General features: G+C 44.2%; 2 protein-coding genes across 6 annotated transcripts in view; both read right to left on the reverse strand.

Annotated features, from left to right (window-relative positions):
• The window catches only part of ARHGAP40 (Rho GTPase activating protein 40), a 42,953-nt gene extending 23,261 nt beyond the window's left edge, over window positions 1-19,692 (reverse strand). For 2 of the 5 annotated variants that reach the window (XM_033003606.2, XM_033003605.2), the window contains exon 1: window positions 5,956-6,139. In XM_033003606.2, coding sequence (XP_032859497.1) covers window positions 5,956-6,035 — 80 coding nt within the window. In that variant the 5' untranslated portion in view covers window positions 6,036-6,139. Of the gene's footprint in view, window positions 1-5,955; window positions 6,355-19,583 lie in introns of those variants that run through there. The other 3 variants (XM_042801054.1, XM_033003604.2, XM_033003603.2) reach the window with 3 other exon arrangements.
• Window positions 19,693-21,024: 1,332 nt separating this feature from the next.
• On the reverse strand, window positions 21,025-24,804 carry LOC122152425. The gene is made up of 3 exons (XM_042800742.1): window positions 24,581-24,804; window positions 22,516-22,808; window positions 21,025-21,252 (listed from the first exon to the last, which is right to left on the reverse strand). The coding sequence occupies exons 1-3, from the start codon at window positions 24,705-24,707 to the stop codon at window positions 21,025-21,027; spliced, it is 648 nt and encodes a 215-aa protein (XP_042656676.1). The 5' UTR covers window positions 24,708-24,804.
• Between the last annotated feature and the right edge of the window lie 527 nt (window positions 24,805-25,331).

Here is a 25,331-nt window from a genome sequence, read left to right on the forward strand (position 1 = left end):
AGGGCAATCAGTGACATATAAACATAGCAACAGTTTAGATTGAAAGTGTAGATTGTTGGCTTCAAATGTTAATCACTCAGTTGTAACTGGGCAAAGAGTAGGCAGAATAATCAAGTTCACTCAGTTCCACTGTCAGTGTAAGAAAAAATTTAAGATTATAAAGTTTTAAAAATTAACCCAGCAGAAAGAAGAAAGATCTAGTTAAGTACAACCGTAAGTGGATGACTCTGGAAAGACTGACCATCCTAATGCGACCTTCTCTTTTAGGAGCAGAGCCAGTTTTAACGGGGCTTGAGATTCATCCAGCTGACTTGCCTAACACCTTCAGCCTAACCCTGACTTAACAGTATTAATAACAGAGTTATGAGAAATTCGACTGGCATATAGAGTTCCTTTTCTTGTTATTTCTCCTACAAATCCCCTCCGAGTAGAGCACTGGCAGCCCTTAGCAAGACCTGCACAGAGCTGACTGTGACGGTGGCTCACCGATCCTGGGCTAGAATACGCAGTCGCAGAGTAGGTTTTGACCTGTTCCTAGGTACAGCCAGCAACTAAACTACAAACACGCAACTCTTGGCCCTCTCAAATATCAAAATAAAATAAACACTGTTGCTATGCATTTGTTCATTCCAGGCTTGAATCACTCCCACCAGAGAGCTTCTCAAACGATCTGTAGCTGCCTAGCCTACTTCACTGCTTGCTCAACGTCCTTTCCTCATTGAAATACCTCTCTAGCAGATGAATAAATAAAGAGGTTTCTTCTCAAGCATTTCAAATAGAACAGGAGGTGACAAGTGTAAGCCAAGAAAATGTAATTCCTTTAATACTGTTTCCAGAAAAACTAAGATGATAAAAAGGCAACAAAACCAGAAGAATTAAGTTATACAAGGCACTCCTTCCACACAAGCACCTAGATTTAAAGGCATTTCCAAAGATCTGGAGCAAGCACAAAGGCACACATGAAACAAAGAAACAGATGGAAGGAGCCTGAATTAATCTCAAGAGCAAGTTAGGAGCAGCACACCAAGTCACAGCATCATAGCAATTCAGACCACTACCATGAAACACAAGGTCTTTTGAAAGAAATAAAAATAAAAATAAAAATAAAAATAAGTGAGAAATTATTCTATCAATTGGTTGCAGTATTTTGACACTAAGTCAGAGAACAGAACTATATTAGCGTCACAACACACATCTTATGGCATTCAATTTACTTAAAGGTCAAAACCAATTGATGAGTACAAAAGCACAAGATTAAAAGAAACAAATAAAGAAAGTCCATGCAGAAAAACGTCCCTCTTCACATTGCTTCCAAGTTCCTGTACTAGGCATGCAGTTTAAACCCTAACAAAGACCCGTGTAGTTAATTCTGAAGAGAAAGAATCACCTAAAGATCAGCCCACCACAGTTTACAACATCATAGGTTTTCTTGTTTAAAATAATGTAGAAGGATAAAAGCATCCAAAAACAACAGATAGGAATATCTGAAAAGCTGAAGAAAATTCTGAAGCAGTAAGTCACGTAACTATAGTGCATCAATTTTCTTTTTCTTACTGAAAGTACTGGAAATTTACATCTCAGTCTTTCAAAAATACCCATGTTAATATAAGAACAGGTCCCTGAATGGAAGAAGTCAATCTACTTATCAAAATCTTAGATGAAATATACATACTAAGCTATTTCATTCAGACACACAGAATGACACAAAACTTTATTCCCAACACAGATAGAAAATTTATCCAGGAGATGCCTTGTGAACAAAAGCTCCACGACTTTTCTACCAAACGCCTAAACCGAAAGAAAGCTCTACTTCAAACCTCTAAAGCCTGATTTTGTTAGCCTTACAATCCCCCAGATTTTGTAAACAAACACCACAGACTACCAGTTCCTCCCTTCTCCCCACAACAAGAAGCAAAAAAGCACTACTAAAGTTTACTCTTAGGAGAAAATGAAAAGCACGTGGCTGGTTCAAATTCCTTGCACCACACCATAAAGGAAAGACGGACTAATTATCAAATTCCTGCGGCAGCAATGAACAGTAACTTACCCAATACACTCTTTACCATGCTTTACTTTCCCTGGTTTACCTAAACCAAAGCAACTAAAGAGCCAGAATTAAAGCAGTCTCAGAAGCAGGCTGCCGCTGCTGACATATGTCCTTTGCATCTCTCTAACCACAGGGGATTTGCTCATTTACCTACTAGTTTCACTGAGAGCACCCTCTACAAGAAGTTACAGTGCCTTTAGCCCAGCATATTTTATACCTCACTGCTGCCAGCCACCACTTATATTCACATTAAGGCACTTTATCAAGGACTTCGCACCCATGGAACAGCACATTTGAAGGTCTGTCTTTACAGCACCAGCAAGAATAGCTAAGATGTCACTACTACAATTTGCTAATAAGATTACAGCTTGTTTTCAGTAACACAGCAATCAGCTCATCAAGATCTCCCATTATGCAAGCAGCTCCGGGAGCAGCGTCATTTCAGGCTGTTTTGAAGAAGCCTGTTCTGCAAGCGATAGAGGACGTGCCAGATAGCTCTGCATGTGTGGAGTAATTCACACCAGCTCCAGCTTTCTCCGACTCCAACAACAACAAGGCACTCCCCAACTCCTGTCCTGGCATCCCTAGTGACACCAGAAAGACAAAACAGCAATCCTTTGCCCAGTGCTATGTGGAGTGAAAGATGAATCCTGATGCTTTTGTGTACCATGCTGCATTAGCTAAGCACCTCCATCGTTTTCTGTGCTGGACCCAAACTCCAGAGATCACCTCCACTGCAGCGCTGGGAGTTTTAAATACCTTATATTGTCAGGTTATATTTAAATAAACTTATATTTAAACAACTTATACTGTCAGGTTATAACTTACCTGACAATAAGTGTTTAAGGGCAAAAGTATTTAAGGGCAAAGAAACTCCATCTCAACATCTGTCTCAGGCTTTTACCTGGAATAGACTCGTCTCCACTCTGTCTAGTAAGGGTCTAAGTAAGCAAGCTAAGGAATAGCAAAATTTGCCTGTAATTACAGCTCTGCCTGGAGGTGTCTCAGAGCAGAACACAAGATTGATAAGCCCATGCAGATACAGCCAAATTAAAAATATTCAAAGCCATGTTTAGTTTAGTCTATTAGCTGAGCATCTGTTCCATCATGACGGAGTTTGCTTTGGTCTCTGAAGACATAAGCCATGCTCTCCTTATGTGTCTCTTGTTCCACTGTAAGGTTACTGCAGACCAGCCCGTTGTTCACTTTCCCTGTGCTAGCATGGTAAGCCAAACAGGAAAGGGCTTTCATCGACATGGAAATCCGGCTGCAAGAAAGGGGTACCGGGCCAAAACAAAGCTTTAGGAGTACTGTGATCTTTAATGCAATTGTGAATTGACAAGCCTGATCTACTGGATGATTACACGAGAATCCTTAATTAAAAGGTAGCACTTGCATCCCTATTTCCATCCTCACATACTCCACTGAATCCACGTTCATCTAAACACACAAGCATCTTTGTCCAGCAGCCACAAAGATCCAGTCTGCCATTCAAGTTCCACCTTTCAGCACACCACCAGGCTGCAGAAACCCACAGAGCAGTTAGCAGGGGGTTGCAAACCCCACAGACCAGTAGTACTGGCTAGACAGGAGCTCCCACATACTTACCTCCTTGTCCTACCCCCAACCCCTCCTTAGCGGGGGAGCTGCCCGGGTCCCCACCGCACCCCAGTTGACACGAGGCTGAGCCTGCCCTGGGGATCCCCACCGAGCGGCTGGCACGGACTCGCAGCCCTTCAGTGACTTGGCTGTCACAGCCCCGTAGCACACACTGCCAGGGATTTTGCCGAGGCCAGAATGAGTCAATACCTCCCAGTTACTAAACGCGTCCTCCAAACACGCTACCGTTATGTCAGATGAGACACCCTTATTTTAGTTCCATCATTGCTGTGACTTTAGGTGAGATGTTAAACCTCTCTACAGCCCAGCTTGGGGTCAAGAGGGTGAGGGACCACATGGCTTTCAGAGGGAAGGCTGCTAGTGTGTTTGAATCCTTTACAAAGTTGCTGTGGATTTATTTTTTTGTGTGATCGTTCATTAATGCAAAGGCTTTTTACAAAAGTACAGACTCACACACACTGAATATTCATCCTACAAGTTCTTTAATTATGAACTTAGAGTAAATCAGAAATGATAGAGCTCATGCTCATTTCTTTTTGTATCCCATTCTACCAGATGTACCGACATCACAGCAAAGAATCAGTAATTGTAAGTTGTTGCTCAGATGTACAGGAACAGGCAAGAGACTCTGATCAAGTCACAAGAGTAACCTGCTGACCAGCACCAAGAAAGGAGGGGTTGAGAGATGTGCTGGAACCAAGCTATGCTTCACGCATGAGAGGTTCAGGGGTGCATGAAGGCAGGAAGGACAGTCATGAGCTCCTTGCTTGGATTTCTCATGTAAGACTTATTACACATAAGACAAAGTGCTTGCCTGTTACATTGCCATGAGAAGCCTACCCTTGGTTGAGATTTATAACTAATTCTGTAACTAATAACTGGAGTGCCACCTGAAAGCCCAGGGCCACCGACCCCAGCCACGAGCCACCTCAGGTACCACAAGCTTTACAACACCGAGAGGAGGAGCACGAGGGAGGGAGAGCCGGCTCAGCAGTGGCTTTTCCTCAGCACTGCTTCGGAGGCACCACACTACCACTGCCGGGTAAACCCTTGGGTGTCTTAATGGGAACCCAACGAGCATGCCACAGGTACTGCTGCAAAAATAAACAGTCATTAAAGTCAATTAATTAGAAGACCAGGATGGCTGGTGTATCATCACCTTATGGTATAGGCATGTTTTAAGTCAATCTTCACAGAGAGACTTAGTTACACACATACATATGGGATGTGTTTCACCCACTGGTGAAGGCCTGAATGAAGAAATGTGGATTGCCACTTGCTACAAGTTAAATGTTGTAGTCAAAGTTAGTGAGCAAATTTGGGGTTCCTGCTGTAGCACCTCTTCAGACCTGACCACAGAGGTGTTCTGGCACCGGTACAGACACTGGAACTCAACTAACTTGTTTGGCAAAAAACCTAAGCTGGTACTGAATATTTTGATTTTTATCAAAGAAACCCTGCAATACTCAAGGTGCTAGTCTAGTTCTCTTACACATGGGTGATTTTAAAATAATTTAATATATTAATCCTCTGTCACTCCCACTATTTTTTTTTTAATCTCAAATTTTGCCTGGGATCTTTTAAAGATTTTCTTTCTTGCTTCTACATACAAGGTCAAAGAAGCAGACTATGAAAAATAAGTCAGAAACATGAAAACATGAACTATGGTTAGAAATAAAATCACTTGAGTACATTCAGACAAAACCCACAGGTTTCGATCAGCGCAGCAGGGAGTTCTGAAACTTGATGCAACTTCTAAGCTGATGTAAATACACATTAGCTAAAGTCCTAAGTCATTTAATATCATTTAAGCACACAAACAATACAGTGTTTGTCAAGCAAAGTAGCTCAATTTTCAGTTGTATCCTTCATTACATGTGCTTTGCACGATATTTATAAATCTTGAGTTCTTACCTTCATACGATTCTACAAATCACTGAACAGCCCTCAAAGCCCACAAGCTGCCAGGGCAAAGTTACTACTCAGTCACAAGGAAAGACACAGCCTGCAGTTTAGCCCCCCAGCCATGCACGCACCCCCCAGGTCTCACTTCCACAGCTTGCTGCACTCATCCCAACTAGAGTTAATACAAAACAAAACAAATCAAAAAACAGGGGGGTGTGTGTGTGTTAATAGGTTTCATTTCAGGATCAAGGCAGTGAAGGCACAGATTTAAAGAGCGTATTACACCTCTAAGAATCTACCTTATTTCTAGCTGTCCTGCCCCAGTCCTGCCGTGCCTCGGGGGTCACCCCACACCACCGTACCCCCCACACCGCACCCCGTACCTGCCGAGACGGCCGGGCGCCAGCACCCCCGGGGGCCTGGGGACCCCGCTCCTGGCCACCCCTGCGCCACGCTTGTCCATGTCCAGCCGGGGCGGCGAGCGGCCGTCAGTCCACCCGTGCCCCCCGCCGTCGAGTCGAGGAGCGGTGACGACCAGCCGCTGCTCAGCACCCACCAGGTGCCGGCTGGGTGGCCCTGAGCATCCTCCGCACCCACCCGCTCCGGCGCACCCCGCAGAAGTGACTGTAAATCCACCCGCACCTTCCAGGGCAGCGGTGCCCGCGGCTGAGCCGCCCACGCCGGGGACGCGGGCTGAAGGACACGGCCCACAGCCAGCATCCAGCGCTCAGAGCAAGCAGAAAATAGCAAGGAGTTATTTCCGAGCCTGGGCTGAAGCTAAGGCTTGCTAAACATTAACTCAAGCCTCAGCCACGGGGAAAAAGGAACTCCCAAAAGCAGTGCTGGGAAGGAGGAGTCAAGCAGTGTATTTGCTCTTCAAAATTGCATTTCTCTGAAGTAAGAGAACATCAAGAAAAGCACAAAATATCTCCCTGGGGACTCAAGGGGAGGGGACAGCAAAAACCCCGAGCTCTTATTAAAAAAGCAAATTCAGCATTTCCTGCCAGAGCTGAGCAGTGAGTAAATCCCAGCTGGATGTAAGACACTGGTGTTGAAAGAGCAGAGTAAACCCATAACACCCACAGAGAATATTTGGCAAGATTCAGATCCTTCTTTAAAATCTCAACGAGCTACACACAAGCTAGCAAAGGGTTAAAGCAACCCGATTTCCTGGAGGCATCATAACAGGTTTTGTCCTTTCCTTGTTATTTTCTCCACCAAACCTCCTTTCACAGCATTTCTGCAACTTCCATTTCCTCTAACATTTACTCCCATAATCCTGAAGGTAAAGGCACAAACAAGTCATTTATTTGAAGTTTCCTTAACAAACACATGCAAAGCTTCTCCAGCATAGGTAATAACCCTGCTCTTTATTGCCAATATTCCCAGTAAGACTGGATCTATGGCTCAGCCTGCGACGGCTTAAAGGGCAACAGCAGCTATTCTAGAGACAACTCCTCACAAAAGCATTCAATGAGGCCACCCCTGTTTTGTTCCTTCCCCATCAGCACAGCTATTTTTCCAGCCAGTGCTTCAATCCAGCCACTTTCACCCCACCTTGCGAAAATGCAGCTGATCTGCCACAGAAGGAACAAACGCTGACCAAATGCCAGCCCCCCCACCGACCAGGGCAGAGGGAGGGTATTTGGTCTGGGACACTTAGAACTCCTCATGCAAAGTATGCAAAAATATTCATGGGAATTTCCCCCAAAAAACTTTCTCTCCTTACCCCCAATTCACAGTTCTAACCAAAGCCCATCCATGAGCCACAGCTTTTACAACAGCACTATGTTGTACATAGGCAGCATATTATCATAGAACGGTTTGGGTTGGAAGGGACCTTAAAGCCCCCCCAGTGCCCCCCCCTGCCCCGGGCAGGGCCCCCTTCCCCCAGCCCAGGGTGCTCCCAGCCCCGTCCAACCCGGCCTTGAACCCTTCCAGGGAGGGGGCACCCACAGCTGCTCTGGGCACCCTGGGCCAGCGCCTCACCCCCCGCACAGGGAAGGATTTCTTCATTATATCTAATCAGAAAAATTCATCCAACAGTAAAGACCTTAGCAACACTTAAAAAGCAAATCAAAACAATTCAGGTACACAGACAACGGTTGCTACAAAGATACATCAGACAGAAGCATACAGCATTGTATATGGTCACACAAACTGCCCAGGGTCTGAGACACCGGAGGGGAGAGCAAGGAGGGACAACAACAAAAACATCCATGAGAGATGTGGCTGCTCTAAGCTTTGCTGTTTTTAGGAACTCAGGAAAGCATTATTTCTCTCCTGGGAGCACCCACACTTTCTGAAAGACTTCCCACCAAGCCCATCTTGCCCTGAAACAAGTGGTTGGGCTTCAGGGCATTCCTTCTCCCTTATGCAAAAGCACGTCTAAACTGCCAGTACTGCAAGTAGATGGACACAACAGCCCACAACGACATTTCTTCTACCCCTCCGCTGTGTTCCTTCTGATTACATTTCTTTTACTAACTTCAGCCAGCTGCTTGTCCTTTTTGACCAACAGATTTTCAGACAGGCTGCCAGTCACTCATACAAGCGAGCTTCATCACGGCAGGTTTCTAACGCAGCAGTAATAATTCAGCCAGGCTTATTGCACAACTGAGGTGAATTTAAAGTGTCCAGAATGAAAACAAAATTCTTTAATAGTACATTCACCTTTGATTACTCATATAAAGCAGTACACAAGCATTACTGAAAGTTTAAGATCTTGGCGGATAATAACAGCTGCACTACCATCTACAGCCTTTCATGTATTCACTCCTGTCTGCACTTCGGTTATTCATGGCATTTGAGAGGAACAATCAGCAAGTTTGTTTCCTAGCTTATGAGAAGAGATGGAGAAATAGGATATGAGGCCAGCTGAGTCTACATTTTTGGATGGAATGAATCAGGATAAATGTTCCAACTCCAGTTTTGAGCTCTCCAGCATGTTTCATGCTCCAGGACAGTCTTCCTGATGTCATTAGAGGTGGGTCAGGCTCACTAGGACAAGATCATCTGGATCACAGGAGCTGAATCTTACTCAAATATGGAGACAAAGAGACATACCAATGCTCTCAGCAGCCAATTAGTTCAAATGAATTACTGGTACAGACCCAGCACTGTTACTGTCACAGCTTCAGTGCATGAGTTATTTCTGAAGATATCTACATGCCCTGCCAAACTGATACGACTTTGCTCACTCAGTAAACCTGATTTTTTCAGGACCAAAAGAGAGGGGCAAAAACATCCAACATGCTTATGGAAAATTGGGAATTTCAGCTGGGAAAAGCACATGCAGGCTGGAGACCTAAAACCTACAGGAATCCTATGCCAGCCCACAGGGACCCCAACAGCTGGGGAACCTGCCTCTGAACACTGCCTGACAGAGCTCAGCATCAGTGCAGTATTACATTTTTTCAAGCATCTTTAAAACAATCTGTTACCATGAAAATCAAATGAAAGTGAAAGGCACTGTAATGTAGAGTGGAAAAACCTGAACATAGACAAAATCCCTAATATGCAATTATTTGTTCTCCAGCAGGTTTATTTTTACAGAGTACATGATATTAGGAAAGCCTGAAAATCATTTATCCCCACTCCACCTCATCACACATCAAGAAAATCCGCAGGTAGCGTTACCTATCCATCACGTGGACCCATTAAGAGGAAGGGATTATTACAGTTTCTGGAGTCACCCAGGCGGTGAGATTATCCAAGTCCCAGCTTGTTCCCAGTCTGCCGGGGAGGCAGCACCCAGGCTGCGGCCTGGGGCCAAGCACTAACTTGCAATCAGGTCTGGGCAACAGGCGCCCGCGCCCAGCAGCCGGCCCCGCAACGCCGGCTGGCCCTGCTCTGCCCGGAGCTGGGAGATCAAACAAGCATCTCTCAGCTCAACCACTGTCAAGAAACAGCCACAGCAACACTCAGACCCTACAAAGTGCTTCCACCTGTGACTTTATTTCATGAGACAAGACTTAATTTGTCATCCTACTGGGAGAGATACAGGCATGCCCACAGGAGCTGGGGTATCAACGCCAGTGCATGTGGAGAAGTAAAGCATCACCTTCCCCGACTGCCCAGCATCACCCCTTCAACCCCCCCTGCTCTACCCACACTTAGGGTGCCTCAGACCCCACGATGAACTGTCAGACCTTGATTACTGTAAAACCCAACCTGCCTGCAGCCACAAGCTGTATGTCAGAGCACATAATCTGCTTTACTGCACCCAGGAGTTGTAACAAACGGAGGATTAAGACTTCAGGCAGCGGACAAACAGCAACAGATGCTTCCTAAACTGAGATTGTTTGTAGGCAGATGGCTATTAATCTCACATTTAAGAAAAAGAAAAAAACACTGGGCAAAAGAGGAACTCCTGGGATGCGATGCTGTAGTAGAGCAGGACTAGCTGGCTGGCAGTCAGTCAGAGCCACTTCATCAGGTTACTACCAGGAGCAGCAGCTCCGAGCAGAGATCTCCACCAGACACAGGCCAGGGGTTGGGTACATGACTGCCTCCCACTGCCCACCGGGTTCAATACTGTCATGGCTTGGGGGAGTGAAGGGGGGGAAGCGGAGGGTGGAAATAATACTCATACACTCTTCAGACACAGATGTATATTTAGATAAGTGAACTACAAAGTTGCTTAAACCTAATTACTACTGTAAATGTAATTTAAACTACCCAAAACATTTCCACTGCGCAAGGAAGAGCTATAACAATAGGAGGAAGCACTAAGACACAGTTGCTATTCTTGATACTCAAAACCACTTATTCTGATGAATAACCAAGACTTACTAATTTAAACTGAGTATGTTTCTGCCTCCTGGGCATTTTCAGACTGTATAAAATTAGAAGTCTTAGCGGGGTTCTGAGGATGACCTTGTTTACCTCCCTATTCAAACACGTCCCTGCATCTACGGGGTGCTGTGCCTTGCAAAAACCGTATCTTTCTTGCTGGACACTAACAGCAGAAAGAAGTGACAGGTACCAGGGTAATAAACACCAAGCTGCCTATTCACTTCCTTCAAACACAGGTACCTATTATCACTGCAGCCAGCTGACAAAGCACGACACGTCACTTCTAAGGTGTGACAGAAGGGAGGCAGATGGGGCGAAGGATCAGCAGGCAGGTCCCTCTCAGGCTGCCATGAGGAGCCACCACCTCCTGCCAGCCCGGCTGCGTCAGTCGGGCTCAGATGGAACCGGAGTCCACGCTGCAGAGCTCGTCCCCAGCACCACCCTCACGGACCGCTTTGCACCTCCTTATTTTTCATAGAGAAAGAATACGCAAAAGCTCAAATTCCCAAGCTCTCGTCCCAGCCCATTTCACAAACCTCATTTTGATTTTTGCAAGTTGGATCTTCTATTGTTTTCTGGAAAATAGATGGGGCAACAGAGCTACAAATAGGAAGAGTGTCAGAAATGGACTGTTTTAATGTGCTGCCCCAGTTCTCAGCCCAAAGCCGTGATAGATTAGGTTGTCATCTTGTTTATTTCCTGCACCACAATCACAAGCAGCAGGATGGGCTCCACGGGTTGAACTCACCCTGAGTCAATGCGTTTTCGGGCATCCCATAGGAGTTACTGCCCAAAGAATGACAAACATCCACTCCTGAAAGAAGAGAACTCATGCACATGGCACGGCCCCACAATCAGTGCAGAGCACATGGTTTGGAACTACCAAGGTTATGAGACAGCTAAACAATAGCTACTGATAGCTTGACTCAGATAAGCTAGAGTTTTAGCAAGGATGGTAAAACAAGGGCAGGAGAAAAGTAGGAGCGACCTGATCATAGCTACACAACTAAGTTTTTTATTAAGGTAAGTGAAACACCTAAAGACCAGAGTGTGGACTAAGTACAAATGCAGTTTTCAAAGCAATGTCTCATTTGGGGATTTTTGGATAGATTTTCATACCTTATGGTTTTAAAAATATCCCCAGAAGTTTTTATATTGGGTCAGTCTAGCTGAAACTACTTCAGAGATTAGGGGGGAACTCCCTCTGTGTTACTGAAGCTTGTCTTGTTGAATGATTACAATAAAAACCAAGTCCACTTACCAAAATACACCAAATTCAAGATCCAGAGAAAAATATTATCAAATAGGTCCCCACACACACGGATATAGGGCATTTACTTGGGAATGAAATGCCACTGTGCTCATTTGTGCACAGGACATCCCTCAGCCTCTGAGCAGGGGAACAGAACACCCCCCTCTCAAAGGGAGCAGGATTTTTACAGATCCCAATTGCTCAATTAGTTAATTCCAAAATAAAAAGAAAATTTAATACAGCCTAGTATCAGAAGTTCTTATTTAGCAGTCAATCAATAGTAAGTGCTAATTATTCCACTCATAAGCAACAGTTGTGCTTGTACTCAAAAGTGCCGTCATTTATCCTAACAGGCTTCTGTTCTACTTTGTCATCTCTTTAGCAGTAACAGGTCCATCAGGAGGAATCCAAACTTCTGTGTGTGGAGCGATTACAAGTGGCCTGTAATTTATATTTATGGGTATTCTCATTTGTCCTCTAGAAGAGAGCAAGAACAGAAACAGAACTGGGCTGCTGCTTTAAAGGCTCAGAAGTTGGGTGTTTTTTTTTTTTTAAAAAAAAGTGTCAGCTGTCACTATTTTTGCTATGCTGGCAACCTGCTCTGAAGTCACCACACACAGCTTGTTTGTACTAGTTTCATCTATAAACGATTCAACAGCTGGAACAAAACTGCTTGAGATGCTGAACCTGATTGCACAATACAGCTCACAGCTCTTACAGAGCTATTAGTAGTCAAGAGTTTGTTAACTCGTTAGGAGAGGACTTGTTTTTCCAAAATATTCATGACAAAGTTTAATTACACAAGTCTTTATGAAAACCAGGATTGGAAGATTGCAGGCATGACTTGGGACTTAAGGGCCAATGAGGGGATGGAAGAGCTGGCTACAAACACTTCCAAATAGCTTTTTAGTAGGGGAATTAAAGGAAGAACACAAGGCAGTTGAGGTTAGCGGTGCAAGCCCATCTCAAAGGTTCGTCAGAGACTAAAGTAGTGCCTGTAAATCCCCACATGCTATTTACTCTTGTATAAAACCCCACTGCTCTAACTGCAGGGTCAAAAAGGAGATCAGACATGTGAAGTCTCATGTACCAATGTCAAGTGATGTTGCAAGACAGATTTTTATTCTTCAGTTTACGCCCGGTGTGCAAGTTCAGAGTAACACAGTGTGATTGCAAAGGCAAAAAGCAGACAGCACACAGATCATCCACTGAATAAGCACAGTGCATGCAAGCAAAACAAGCAGAAATTCAATTCAGACTCGCAGGTGAGTTGAAAACTACAAAGATTTCATAAAAGTAAATCTAAAAACATATACACAAGCAGATGAACTATAGCAACTATATTTTACCTCACAGCTCTGTAAGTTTGATGAACCCTTATAACCAAACTGACATTCAGGACTATCTGCTTTAACTGGGCTGGTCTAAGCAACCAAACTTCTGTACAGTGGACACTTTCTGCCACAGCCATCACCACGGTCAGTAGCTGCTGACTTGACTCCTGCTCAAGTTTTAGCCCAACACACAGCTCACACTGGGAGCAGCACCACTGGGCTAAAGCAAGAGCTACATGTATGCCAGATATAAAGGAGAGGAGGAGATAGGACCTGCTGTCCTTGCAGCTGCGCAAAAGCGATTGTTGGGCAGCTTCTGATAAGACTGAAAATTTTCAGAACTGGAACCACCTACAGGAATGGTAGAAACCAAACTTCTGTGACAGAAGGTGTAAGTACATCAGCTTGCCCAAAGAGCTTTCAAGCTGACCCACCAGCACTGCACTGCTGAGGCTCCCAGGCTTCCCACTGTGGGACTGGGACACCTGTGCCATGACAGAGGAGGAAGGATGAGCACTCCCACCATCAGCTGGGAAAGTGGCTTCCTCATAAGCATGTGAGCTAGTGAATTTGTGAATTAACAAATTCGAGAACTAACAAGTAACACCAGCCCATTGAAAGGAGACTGAGACCTTGTTTGATTTTTACCTAATGAGCTCATGTAATAGAGCTGAATTCACAGGGTATGTCCTCCTGTAACCTTGAGACGTCCAAATGAACCGTGACAGTTGGACACAGTACTATTGTTTGAAAAAGTACTCATACAGGGTTAAATGATATTCATAGATTCCTAGCTAGTAACCAAGCAGCAGCTTCTTGACCTTTACAAAGACTAGTTTGTTTTTGCCATCTGTTTTGTTGACACTGACAACGAGGTAATGCTAATCCATTACGAAATTGCACAGACCTGACTAGCAGAGTTCACGGGAAAGCCTTTAAGAAGCAATTCCTTGGTCTTACTTACAGATTTGCCCCCTGGTTAAGTTTTCTTCCAGCTAACACATTATTGCATCTAGAATAAGCTTCGCAGAAAGCCATTCTTCCAAAAGCTTTCCCCACAACGCATGCTGGTATTTAATAAAGCCTTGAATTCCCCTAACTGACCTGGCAGCTCTCTGCTTGCTCCAAACTCCTCCTGGCCTGCAAACATCCGCCAGTTTCACGCCTGCTTCGCGCTGGCCAAGAGCGCGTAGGAAGCACGAAGTGAATGAACTCTGAAACTCTTGGATTAGGGATATCATTAGAAGGACTGCTCCTGGGAGGTATCCTTCCTCTCCCATCAGTCAAAGGAAATACTGCATTTAAATACAGCTGTTACCTTTATCTACTTCGCCGTTCTTATGCACAAATTGGAGTGAGTCCAGGATTCTGGAATATTTGACCAAAACAAGGGTATCTCAGATCAGCTGCAGGGATGTATATATTGCAGCCTCATGTCTACCTTCCGCTATGAGGCATGCAAGGATTTCCTTCCACTGTGTCAGCCCTGCTGTTTTCAAACATTAACATTGTCTGAGCTTTACCTTGACCGAGAAAAACAACTTTCATCAGCAAAACTCTATTTATTCGTTGCCTAAAGAGGATATCCTTCCAGTTCCATTATATATTGGCCACCTGCTACAGACCTTGCAAGAATTACATGCTCCTATTCACTCAGGAGATTACAGATACCCTCAAGGCAAGAAATACCGCTTTTATTTCCAGTGTTGGTCACTTGGTTAGGGTTGTCAGGAATGTGATTAACAGAGATCACAGGAGAAATGGGGGTTCAAGCACTGGCCGCATGATCAGCTGTGTACATACGACACTGAGAAATCTGAGCTCCCGGGATGCCAGAATAACTGTTAATTTGGCAGGAGCGGTAAAAAGGTTTTGAGAGCAGAATGGCAACCACCACCAGCAAGACAGCCTCACACACACTGCACAGCCATCACGCAAAAGCCATCTTCCCAAGCCAGCAGTGCTACGAACAGCCCTTCAAGCGCCCCAGCACCCCAACATGCAGACTGCCTTGCCTCGTCTGTGTGCTCTCCACATCCACCGCAGGCTAAACCCAGGGAAGGTCCACTAAGAACTGAAGATTAAGGAAGAACATATCTGTTATGCCAGCTCCTCCAGGAAAGAGGCACTCAACTGACCTCAACTAGTTCAGAAACGAGACCTTTCAGGGAGAAGAGTGCAGGGGCAAAGGAGTGAAGAGTACTCTGCATTTGTGACATCCCCCAATGATGTCTCTCTCATGCTTCATTACGTGACCCAAGCAGAGATAACTGAGAAGTATAAAATGATAACTCTTGGTCAGGAGCCTGCTGACACTGCTTCATCAGTGCACAGCCTGCCTGCTAAGCTACCACCGATCCGTCAGCATGTAACAGTCAGGCAGGCTCTTGCCCCTGCCCTCACCACCTCCCTGGCAGCCCCTTCCCAACAGACACAACAGCAACATGTGCTGTCACCAACCTCCACTGCTAACAAAGTCCATCATCCTAGAAGGAACCTTCTACAAAAGGGCAAAACAGGACAAAGAGATAAATACATTAGTGCTGCAAAATCAACAAACAGGAATTCACACACTGCAAGTGTGCTTGGGTCTCAGCCAAGCTGTGTACTGGAACGCTGAGCTCTCAGCTGTATGTTGCACTTGGTGTCGTCTCCTACACTCAGCCTCCACCACATGAAGACAGCGTGTATGTTCACATGGACATCTCACAGACCGTAAGCCACGGTATTCAATTCAAGTAGCCAGGGACATTGCAAGTTATCATAGGTGACAAAATTTCATATTATATAAAACCTAAAAAACTCTCAAACAACTAGTGAATTAACAATAGGTTTGCCAGACATTAAGCAAGAAGATTCAAGGGTCCTGAAACTTCTCCCTCTAAAAATTTAAAAGGACACAAAAGAAGGACCAGAATATTGTTTATTTTAAAAGATTCCCCAGTGGGGGTTCCCTATTATTTTTCTGTATAACAACAGCAAAGTTCCCTTCATACATAGCTAGCACAGCAGATTTAGTGAGAAAGATCCTCATTTTTACAAAAGACACAAATTCTGCAGACAGCTCAGCGATCCAGGCACTAGAAGCCCTGGGGCTGATGGAATAAGCTATGCAGATGGAAACAATTATTTAGGGGTGGAAGGACTCCTGCATGCATGGAGCAACATCTCGCTAAAACTGAAGCCTCCCACCGACACATTCCAGACTCTTGGAGTAATCTACTTTGGGGAATATGCTTTAAGCTACATCAGCTTTTGTATTTCTTTCTCCAGACATCTTTGCAATCACAAAACATACTCCCCTGCTAACTGACCTAACGGTCTTACCAAACAGCAACAAATACCGGAAAGTATTACAGACATCTGAATCTAAAATCATTTAGAGACCTAACTTTTTAGCTAACAAGTTGATTTCAGACAAGCTTTTCACTCTGCAACACACCTGGAAAGACTTACCCACATGATTAACAATGCTGCGGTGAATGACTTGTGCATAAAATTCATGGCATAAAATAATGAATACATCATACAGGCCATATAAGGTGATATGCAGAATGTCAAATTGAAGTGCCTTATATAATTCAAAATCATGTTTCTTAGAAAGGAACAGGACTACAGAAAGGAATAGCACTAATTGATTAGAAATATCTAATTAAAGGTAGTCCTTTCAAGCCAGCTGCATAAAGAATATTTCATATAATGTGATGCAGGAGAAAAATAACTCCAGCAGGTTTCAATTAAGACACTGCCATATGGATTTTACATCTGCAGCAGGAAGGCTCAAACACCATGTCACAACTAAGACATTTTTATGTCTCCAACTGAAAGCACTTAAACTGCTTGGAATAGATGCATATTGGCCATAACATCCCCAATTAAGCAAACATTTTGCTGAACTCAGAGCCTAAAAGACATGCAAAGCTAGAATATACTTTATTCCAGGTCATGCATTGTGGCCTCTAACTTTTAAGGGATAAAAAGAGCCTAAGAGTGTATAGCACATACTCTTGTAACCTTTAGTGCCCTCCTCACCCAGCTAAAGCAGAAGACTCCAGTGCAAGTCTCACAGTGATTTTTAATGAGGCATTAAGGGGGCAGGGGGGTTCTTTGATCCCTACAGACAGAGAGGGGCACTTCTCCCCAGAGCAGTTTACACACACCTTCATGAGCACATGTGAAAGGCTCCTCAGGTCACCACCTCACTCAACCTCCTGCTTAAAGCTGGCTCAAAACAGAACCCAAATGGGTGCTGAGGGCTTCGGCCAGTTGGGTCTTGTAAAGGGCTGAGGTGCCACAACCTCTGTGGGCCCCCATTTCAACAGTCCTCTGTACTTGCAGGGAGTGATGTTTTCCTTAAGTCAAGCTGGACCCTCACCTGTTTCAATTTACAAAGCTTTGGCAAGTGACATGATTCTCCATCCAACTAATCAAAGATGCTGTGAACTGGAAAACAACATTTACAGGTTCTTCCTTTAAACATCAAAAACACCATCTCAAAAACCATGTCTTGATTAAACCAAGAGCTGTGCTGCTGCCATTGCGCCCTCTTGGGGCACAAGGGACCGTGAGCCAAATCTTCAGCATTATTTTTCTACGTGCAGCTGGACCCAAGAACCCCGATTCCTCTTTACTAAAAACAGATGTTGGCCAAGTTAAATCATCCCATGACTCCTCCAGGAGAAGGATGTAAACAGCCCCAGCTCACCCAGCTATTACCAAAAGAGGCCCCGCTAACAAGTTAGAGATCCCAACATGCTGCAAGACTTTATCCCGAAATGCTGTTACATACTTCTTTCAGACATGTTCATCACTTAAATCCATCAAAACACATTAGGTCACTTGAGTTTACACTAGAGTTTGGGTCTTTTACGAATTTCTTCCAGAGTTCTGAGCTCAGAGGAGAAAGAAACCAGTTATCTACATTTCTCAAATGTTTAACAAACCCCACCCCTGTAACATGCCTGCAAAGTGAATGCTTTACAAATAAGTCAGGGGAAAAAAAAGAGAGATTAAGTGATGTGCAAAAAGGTCATAAAACATCTACGGTACAGTTTGGTACACAGAAGTGCAGGCTTCTGTCTCTCAGGAGGCTTAACCTCAGCCAAAAGAAACTACCACTAATGCTGTGGTCCAAAGTGTTCAGTCCAGGTTTTAGTATCAAACTTTTGCAGCTAAGAAAACTATATGCTTGCTACAATATAGAAGCACCCTGGGATGGAGGTGCATACGAGGAATGATGCTTTGCCCCAGGTGAACAAGAGACCGTGTTGGTGAATTAAATCCAAAACTGCAGAAAAACCTTCATTAAAAAAAAAAAAATCTATTTGCAATCACTGCAAACAATCACATTGGAAGGAGTTCTACTACAATATCCAAGTCTGCAAGCTCTAATACTCTTGCTGATGCCCAGAAAACTGCTTTTGCACACAACAGCAAATGGGAAATTAAACCACAAATTCACTGATGCTATTCAAGTGCTTGCAGACTACAAGGCAGCGGAGAGGCCGTGCTACTTTCACAATGCGAACTTCAAATGCTCCACAGAGATAGGCACGGCAGCAGGCATTACAGCTAGATTCAGGAAAAAAATTATTTTAACAAAGACGGAGCACAACATGAAGTCTACAGGATTCAAAATGAGTCCCCCCCACGTCTGTAGGTCTGGGCACATTCTCCACGTCAGGTTCACACATCACCAACCTCTTGCAAGAAGCACAGACCCACAGCAGAGCCCAAATGGCCTTTCCATACTGTTTTTAGCCAAATCCACACATAAAAGTTTTATTCTTAACAGACAAATATTTAGTCGTGCGTTATTTGTCGTAGCTCAGAGACAGGAAAACCAGGTATAAACCACTACTGCCATCAGCATAGCTGTGGCACTGGGGAACTCCGCAGGACCTAGTAATCCTCAGAGTAGGTTTCTCAAGCAGGTTTTGCATGCTGGCACCAACCCCCCTGCTATTCCAGTGACATTGCAAGCAACAGCCAGCCCAGCCAAGCTAAATCTATTCCGAGCATATTTACATAGACTAAAAACCACTCAAAGCATATACTTTAGTATTACCAGGCTTTAAAACATCACGAGGCACCACAAGAAGCAGCAATAATCTAGTAGACCTTTAGACAGTTCACCTACCCACCTCAGTTCATCTACTTCTTTGCAGTGACGATCCCAGTAAAACATTTTTAACTTGAATTATAGCATTTTGGCAACTGCCTCAAGATAATATGGTTTCTTAGTGAACTGAGATTAACAGAGAGCCCAACATATTCAAGTAGCCTAAACAAGTGAAATCCCACAGAGACGGGAGGCATCCTCGGCAACTCAGCTGCAAGATTAAGTCCTTCTCGCCAACGTGTTTTTAAGTGCACATAGAGGAGGTGGAAAAGAGAAAAACCTTACGACTACCAGAAAACATTCTTCTCGGTGGCTCAGGGAAGGCAGCTTTGAGATGTGAGCGAGGGGGCTGCAGCTGAAACAATAACCCCGCTCCCCGGTGGAGAAGCCAGAATCTGCCGGGAAAGCAGCAGTTTAGCGCTGAACCCCGTTAGGGCAGCTGAAGCGACAGCAAGCCCACGGCCGAGCCGCCCTCCTCCCCGCCCAACCCCCCGAGCACCAGCCTACCTGCGCGGCCCTCAGCACCGCCCGAGCCGCGGAGGGCAGGCGGGGCCTCTCCCGACGGCCGCCCGCCAGCCCGCGGGCCTGGCTCCGCGCCGAGCCGAGGCGCAGTGCCCGCGGCCCTCCGCGCCGCGCAGGCGGGGGCAGCCCCGGGGCTCGGCCCGGCCCCTGCGCGGGCTCCGGGAGAGGCGGGGCCGGGCGGGCCCCACGCGGGACCGCTGCCCCCCCCCCGCCAACAGCAGCCGCCGTGCGCGGTCCCTCAGCACCTCACCCCCGCTGGCAGGCGGGGAACAGGCCCAAAGGGGCCCCCCGGGAGAAGCGCCCCAGCCCCGCGTCACCCTCGGGGCGGGGGGGGAAAGGGGAGATGGAGTTTTCGCTCTGCAAACAGCTGAGGAACGGCAAATATATTTTTTCTAAGTAAAGAACCTGCAAAAATAAAGGCGTGGACAAACAAGTTTTATTTAAGAGCATACTGCTCTGGACAAATATTTAGACATGTGGAGTTCAGGGGTTGAGGAGGAAAAACAACATAAACAAGGCATGGTTCATAATTAGTGAAGGCTGGTGGCAAATGTTCCGCAGCATGCACGTACAAGACACAGCTACTTCCCACGAGGAGCAGAGACAAACCTTTTCCACAAGCAGCAATGTGCTCTTTGGGATGGGACTTCCTAATTCAGGTCCTCTTAAAAAGGAGTTTGTTGAATGTGTGCATCAACACTAGGAGCAAACAGCTGTTCTGCTCATAGCCTGACAATCGGATAAACCCTTAGGCCACAAAATTATGTCTCATCCCAGTCTCACCAGCTGGCCACTTTGGACCATAATCTAACCTTGTATCAGCCTGGCAGCTGTGCTGAAAAAGCGCATCCTGAACACAAATTAAGGAAATGTATACTCAAGATCTGCTGAGGGGTTAATTATTGCTTGTTAATGGGAGGTGGGATTGTTTCCTACACTGACAACTGACAAGTGGGAGATCAGAAGGGTGCTAGTTGCAGTATGGGCAAAATAATCACCAGGCTATACTGCATTTAAGCTCCAGTAAGAAGCATTACTGAGAGCTATTGCCTTGATCTTATTTGTTTGAAATCAGAGCAGTAGTGGTGAACAGAGAGTATCACTGGTGCCAGTGTGGTGCTTGATCCTTATAAAAAAGAAACTCATCCCTCTGTAAAGTGGGAGGGGAGCAGAGTAGGTGGTACCCAAGTGCCAGACAAGAGGCTGGCTGCTGTCATCTAAATAATACCTAGCCAGTCGATACAGTTCACTCTGAAAGTAGCTGCTGTGACCCGACTGCACATTGACTTAGGCTTGAGTAAGTTTCCTTTTCAGAGAATTAACGTCTCTGCCATGCTGCAGTAGCTCTCACCAATGCTGAGCAGTATTGCTGCTGATGGTTGTGGGGCTACCTGCTTTATTTCACCGTGAGGTGGTTCTCTGAGCTTCACCACTCTTTTCCAGTTTCCTCCCCAAGACTGAAGCCAACAGACCTCTGCTCTTCAAGCTTCAGGGAGCCCAGGATTTTCACAACTTTTTCACTCAGCAAGACAAACAGCTGAGGCATGTAGATAATCAGACAGGATAGCAGCAGTTGAATCCTCAGGACATTAGAGATCTGGAGCAACTGGCAGGCAAAGTTCCAGGTGAGAGAAGAAAGAATGGTGCACAACAGCTGATGAAGAAAAGGAAGAACAGAATTGTCATGGCAATCGTGTTTTCAAAAGAGTTTCAATTTTCAGTAGGTTATAAATGATTTGAGACTATGAGTGCTTGTTCTCCTCTCTCATCCATCTAACACAACTAGCAAGCCTTTCAGTATGAGTATTAAGTCCTAGAAGAGACAGGTTTAAACCCCAGTTCTTCAAACTGCTGTGTTCAAATCAATACTTGTATAAGAGCTCTAGGAGAGCCAAATGGTACCTTAGACAAGTCCAAGCTGATTCTTAGCACTGTTTCTCTAGCCTTTGAACAACAACAATTAAAAAAAAAAAAAAAATTACTACACTGACCTGGTGGTGTTAACAATGTCAAAAATGCTTTGATTTGAGGTATTACTATTTCCACGTTAAAGCTCAGCTTCAGGGTGTGCTAGTCAAACAACTACAGCAATTTCAGATGATACTAGTAGTTAGCCATTCTAGCCTAACAAAGGTTACTGGCTACAGCAAAACTAGTGGAGGCAAATGTGAGTACCTCAGCTGCTGCAGTTCAAAACTCCCAGCAATGTAAATGAGTGAACAGACAGGACTGTGAATAGTGCCAGTGGAAGCACAGACCAGCTTTCCCTTCTGAGCCCCGTCTGCAAAGGAACATACAGTCAAGGCACAGGGAAAGAGAAGACACACAAGATACTAAGCTCTTCCCCTGCTTTGGAATATATCTTTTGGGATTTGTATAAAGCCTAAAAGGATTGGGACTGCCGTGCTTGCAAAGCGACTTCTGGCTTCAGCTCTTATCAAGCAAGTGAAATACGTTTAATTTTTAGTCGCATACTCCACTATAGGAAATCTGAAGCAGCTTTTTGAAAAATATCAACCATACCTACCAGGAGAGTTTCTATATACATTTGAGATAAACTTCTTATCTTGGAGGAATAGTTAGAAATTTCTATTGTTTCACATGCAATTATCAAGGACTTCTAAAACATGTATACCTACCTTTATATATATACACACACACACATTTATACAGTACACATACGTGATAGCTATTCTGTACAATTTTGTGTTACCTTTACCTTGTCTACAACAGGAGTCACTCCAAATAAGAAACACAGAAAAATATCTTTTGTTAGTCATTAACCAAGCAGAAACCAATCTTGCAGCTTTCTCTTACCCAAGAGGCAGAGAGTCAGGCAGAGATGACTAAAAAAAACCCAGGTCTTAGGCACAAAAGCAGTAGATATGCAAAGAGGTAATCTGGTCACACTACTCACCATCGTGATGTTAAAGAAATCACTCTGCTCAGCATGGGAGTATTTTATCTTCTGGCTCCGCAACCAGCTGTCTGAGATTACAGCAAAAAGACTTTGGTTTTGACTTTTTGGATTTGGACGCAGATAAACTGGCTTGGGCCTTAGTTTTCCCATAGATCCATTGGATTCCATCTCCTCTTGTATTTTTGTCCTGGACTGTTTTTCTTCCTCTGTTGGTTCATCCTCAAATTTAGAGTCAGAATCAGGGTCATCAGAAGGTTGTTTTGTTATTTCTTCTGCACTGGTCATCTGTGCTAGAAAGAAGTTTTAAAAGAACATGTAAAATACCCATACATGATTACTTCTCCCTAGCTACAAGCCTTGCATGTTCCATCTAGGAGCTAGATAAGGTTCTTCTGAATCTTTTTTAGCTGAAATAAAGGATTTCCAAACCCAAGTAGGCAATAAGAGGCCTGCACAAGTGTTTGATTTTAACCAATTAGCTCTTAATCAACGACTATATTAAAGGAGGAGCTGAAACACACACTATTTTTTACCTGTGCCTACTGTAAACTAGCCTAAAATATGGGGATGTGACTAAATTAGTTAGGAAGTTGTTTAAAAGAGCTAGTTAAAATTTTTTTTTCCTCTTAAGAGTTTGAGAAACACTTTGATGTCCTAATCCTATAAACACACTAGTATGTAAAAATTTAGTAATGTGTCTAGTCTTACTCATTAAAAGGAAATTTAGAGCATTTGTAGATATTGTTAAAGGCCTGGTGCTGATAACAGTCATTATAGGGCTGGAAATTGTGAAGGTAAATGAAATAAGCATAACCTGAAAATCTCATTCAAAGCATCAAGAGATTCCATAGGTAATCTCTTCAGGCAAAAAGCTGACACTCAGGGTATGTGGCACAGCTACCTTTTACCTATGCAAAATACCTTTTTTATTCTGGTTTTCAGACTGCAGCAGTAAGCTGTGCCTATGCTTCTCAGGGTGGCTTGTGTAATTGTTACAACCTGCTCTTCGTAATTACTGTGCTGTTACCCACAAGAGCGCACTTGAGTGTGCGGAGGGAAGATACTGTACTACTGAAGCATGCAGAGGCTGTTATGAGCTTAGCTGTGTGCCAAGAATGCACAATGGGAGCTGAAAGTTAAAAATTCAGTGTGCACACATGTGCAGGACGGGAAAGGAGGGGGAAATGCAAGCGTGTGCTGTGGTAAGTATCTCCTGCTCCTTTGCCCTCTGTGGGTATTGTCTCGTTGTTATTCCTATGGGATCGATTATAGGACTGGCAACCACAATATTAGGTGAGAACTGAGGGCACCAAACAGAAGTAAAAGCTTGCTGCAGTAAAATTTTGTTCTTATTTTCTTTCCTACAGCTGTTCTGCAAAGGCAGAATTACTGCTTTTGAACTTACGATTGATTCTTCAGCCGGGATTGCTTATGCTCCAGCATTACAGCAAACTAGCAAGGCTTTATCCTCAGGAGTAGATCAACAAGCCTATTATTAGCCTAAACCAAAGCCTGTTGTCAGGTACTGACATGTTAGAAATAGCAATCAGAGATGGATTTGAAAGAGGAGCAAAATACACAAATAAACGAAAATGCACGTCCTGTTCCTTCAAAAATTTTCTGTCAGCCTCAGCATTGATAAAAGAATTCCTTAGCAGCTCACCCTGTAACACCACCACCACCCCTCAAAAGAAAGTGTAAAAGAACTATAATACTGGAGTTTGAAGGTGTACAGAATTAGAGGGTTAGGTTTGCTTTCTGAGGGATTTTTAAATAAAAATTTACAAAAATTACCTGTCCTTTGCCTTTCCTAAATAAATTACCTCTGAGAAAAAGGAAGGGGGTAAAGAAGAACAGCAGGCAGCAGCTTGACATCTTATAAGCATATTTAACAGAAAAGCATAATAATTTAGGTTTAGTTTTCCATATGCTACCAACAGTACTAAAATCTCCTTTAGTTTCCTTCTGTGACAAGTGGCATTAGCCTAAAATAGCTAGCAGAGTGCTTTAAAGATAAAGCCTTTATGCAGGAGCATTTTATCTCATCAACTGCATAACTTACCTTCATTAAGTAGAAGCTGTAGCCAGATAATCAGTATGATCAACAGCATTACAAATGGCAAACAAAACCAGAAGAAAAGAAGAGGAAAGGTCAGATCATTCACCAAAGGAACCAGAGGATACTTCATTGCTTGCTTCAGGTTACACTAAGTTTAGAACAGCTTGCCTGCTCTGCTTTGCTAACTACCTTTTAATAACTCTTGTTGCATCACTGTTAATCACAAGACAGCTGATATGCTCAGAATGGTTAGCAAAAGGGACAGCCCAGTGCTTGTAGGGAGGGAGTAATAAGGATTAAATACGGGATAAGAACAACTGAGAAAACATCTGATTTGATTGTCTTTCCTTTAGCTGTTATTTAAAGCATAAATACAAGTCAGGAAGCTTTCAAAGCTTATGTTAAAATAGTAGTTAAAGGTATGTATATGTCTTCTATAGGGGAGATAACCTAGCACTTCAGCCACTTTGAAGCTAGGTAGCCAAAGTTGCTTTTGAGAAATCTGTAAAACAGAATCAACCCTGCAGAGATGTATAGAGGATGATTAGCTAAAAATTACTTCTACCAGGCTCTCCGATTTGACATGGAGCACAAGTATGTTCCATATTAACAGGGACTCTACTGTTAGCCTACTGTCTATGTTTCCATCTGTTAGTTAATCCATTAGTAAAATAAACCTTTGTATTTTAATTGCCTTTCTACCTCCCCTCCAAGAAAGGCAAGATAGCATGTTCAATAGGATGTGTGTCTAAAT

This window comes from Tyto alba, unplaced genomic scaffold (genome assembly GCF_018691265.1).
Source record: "Tyto alba isolate M040663 unplaced genomic scaffold, T.alba_DEE_v4.0 Super-Scaffold_33, whole genome shotgun sequence".
NCBI classification, from domain to species: Eukaryota; Metazoa; Chordata; class Aves; order Strigiformes; family Tytonidae; genus Tyto; species Tyto alba.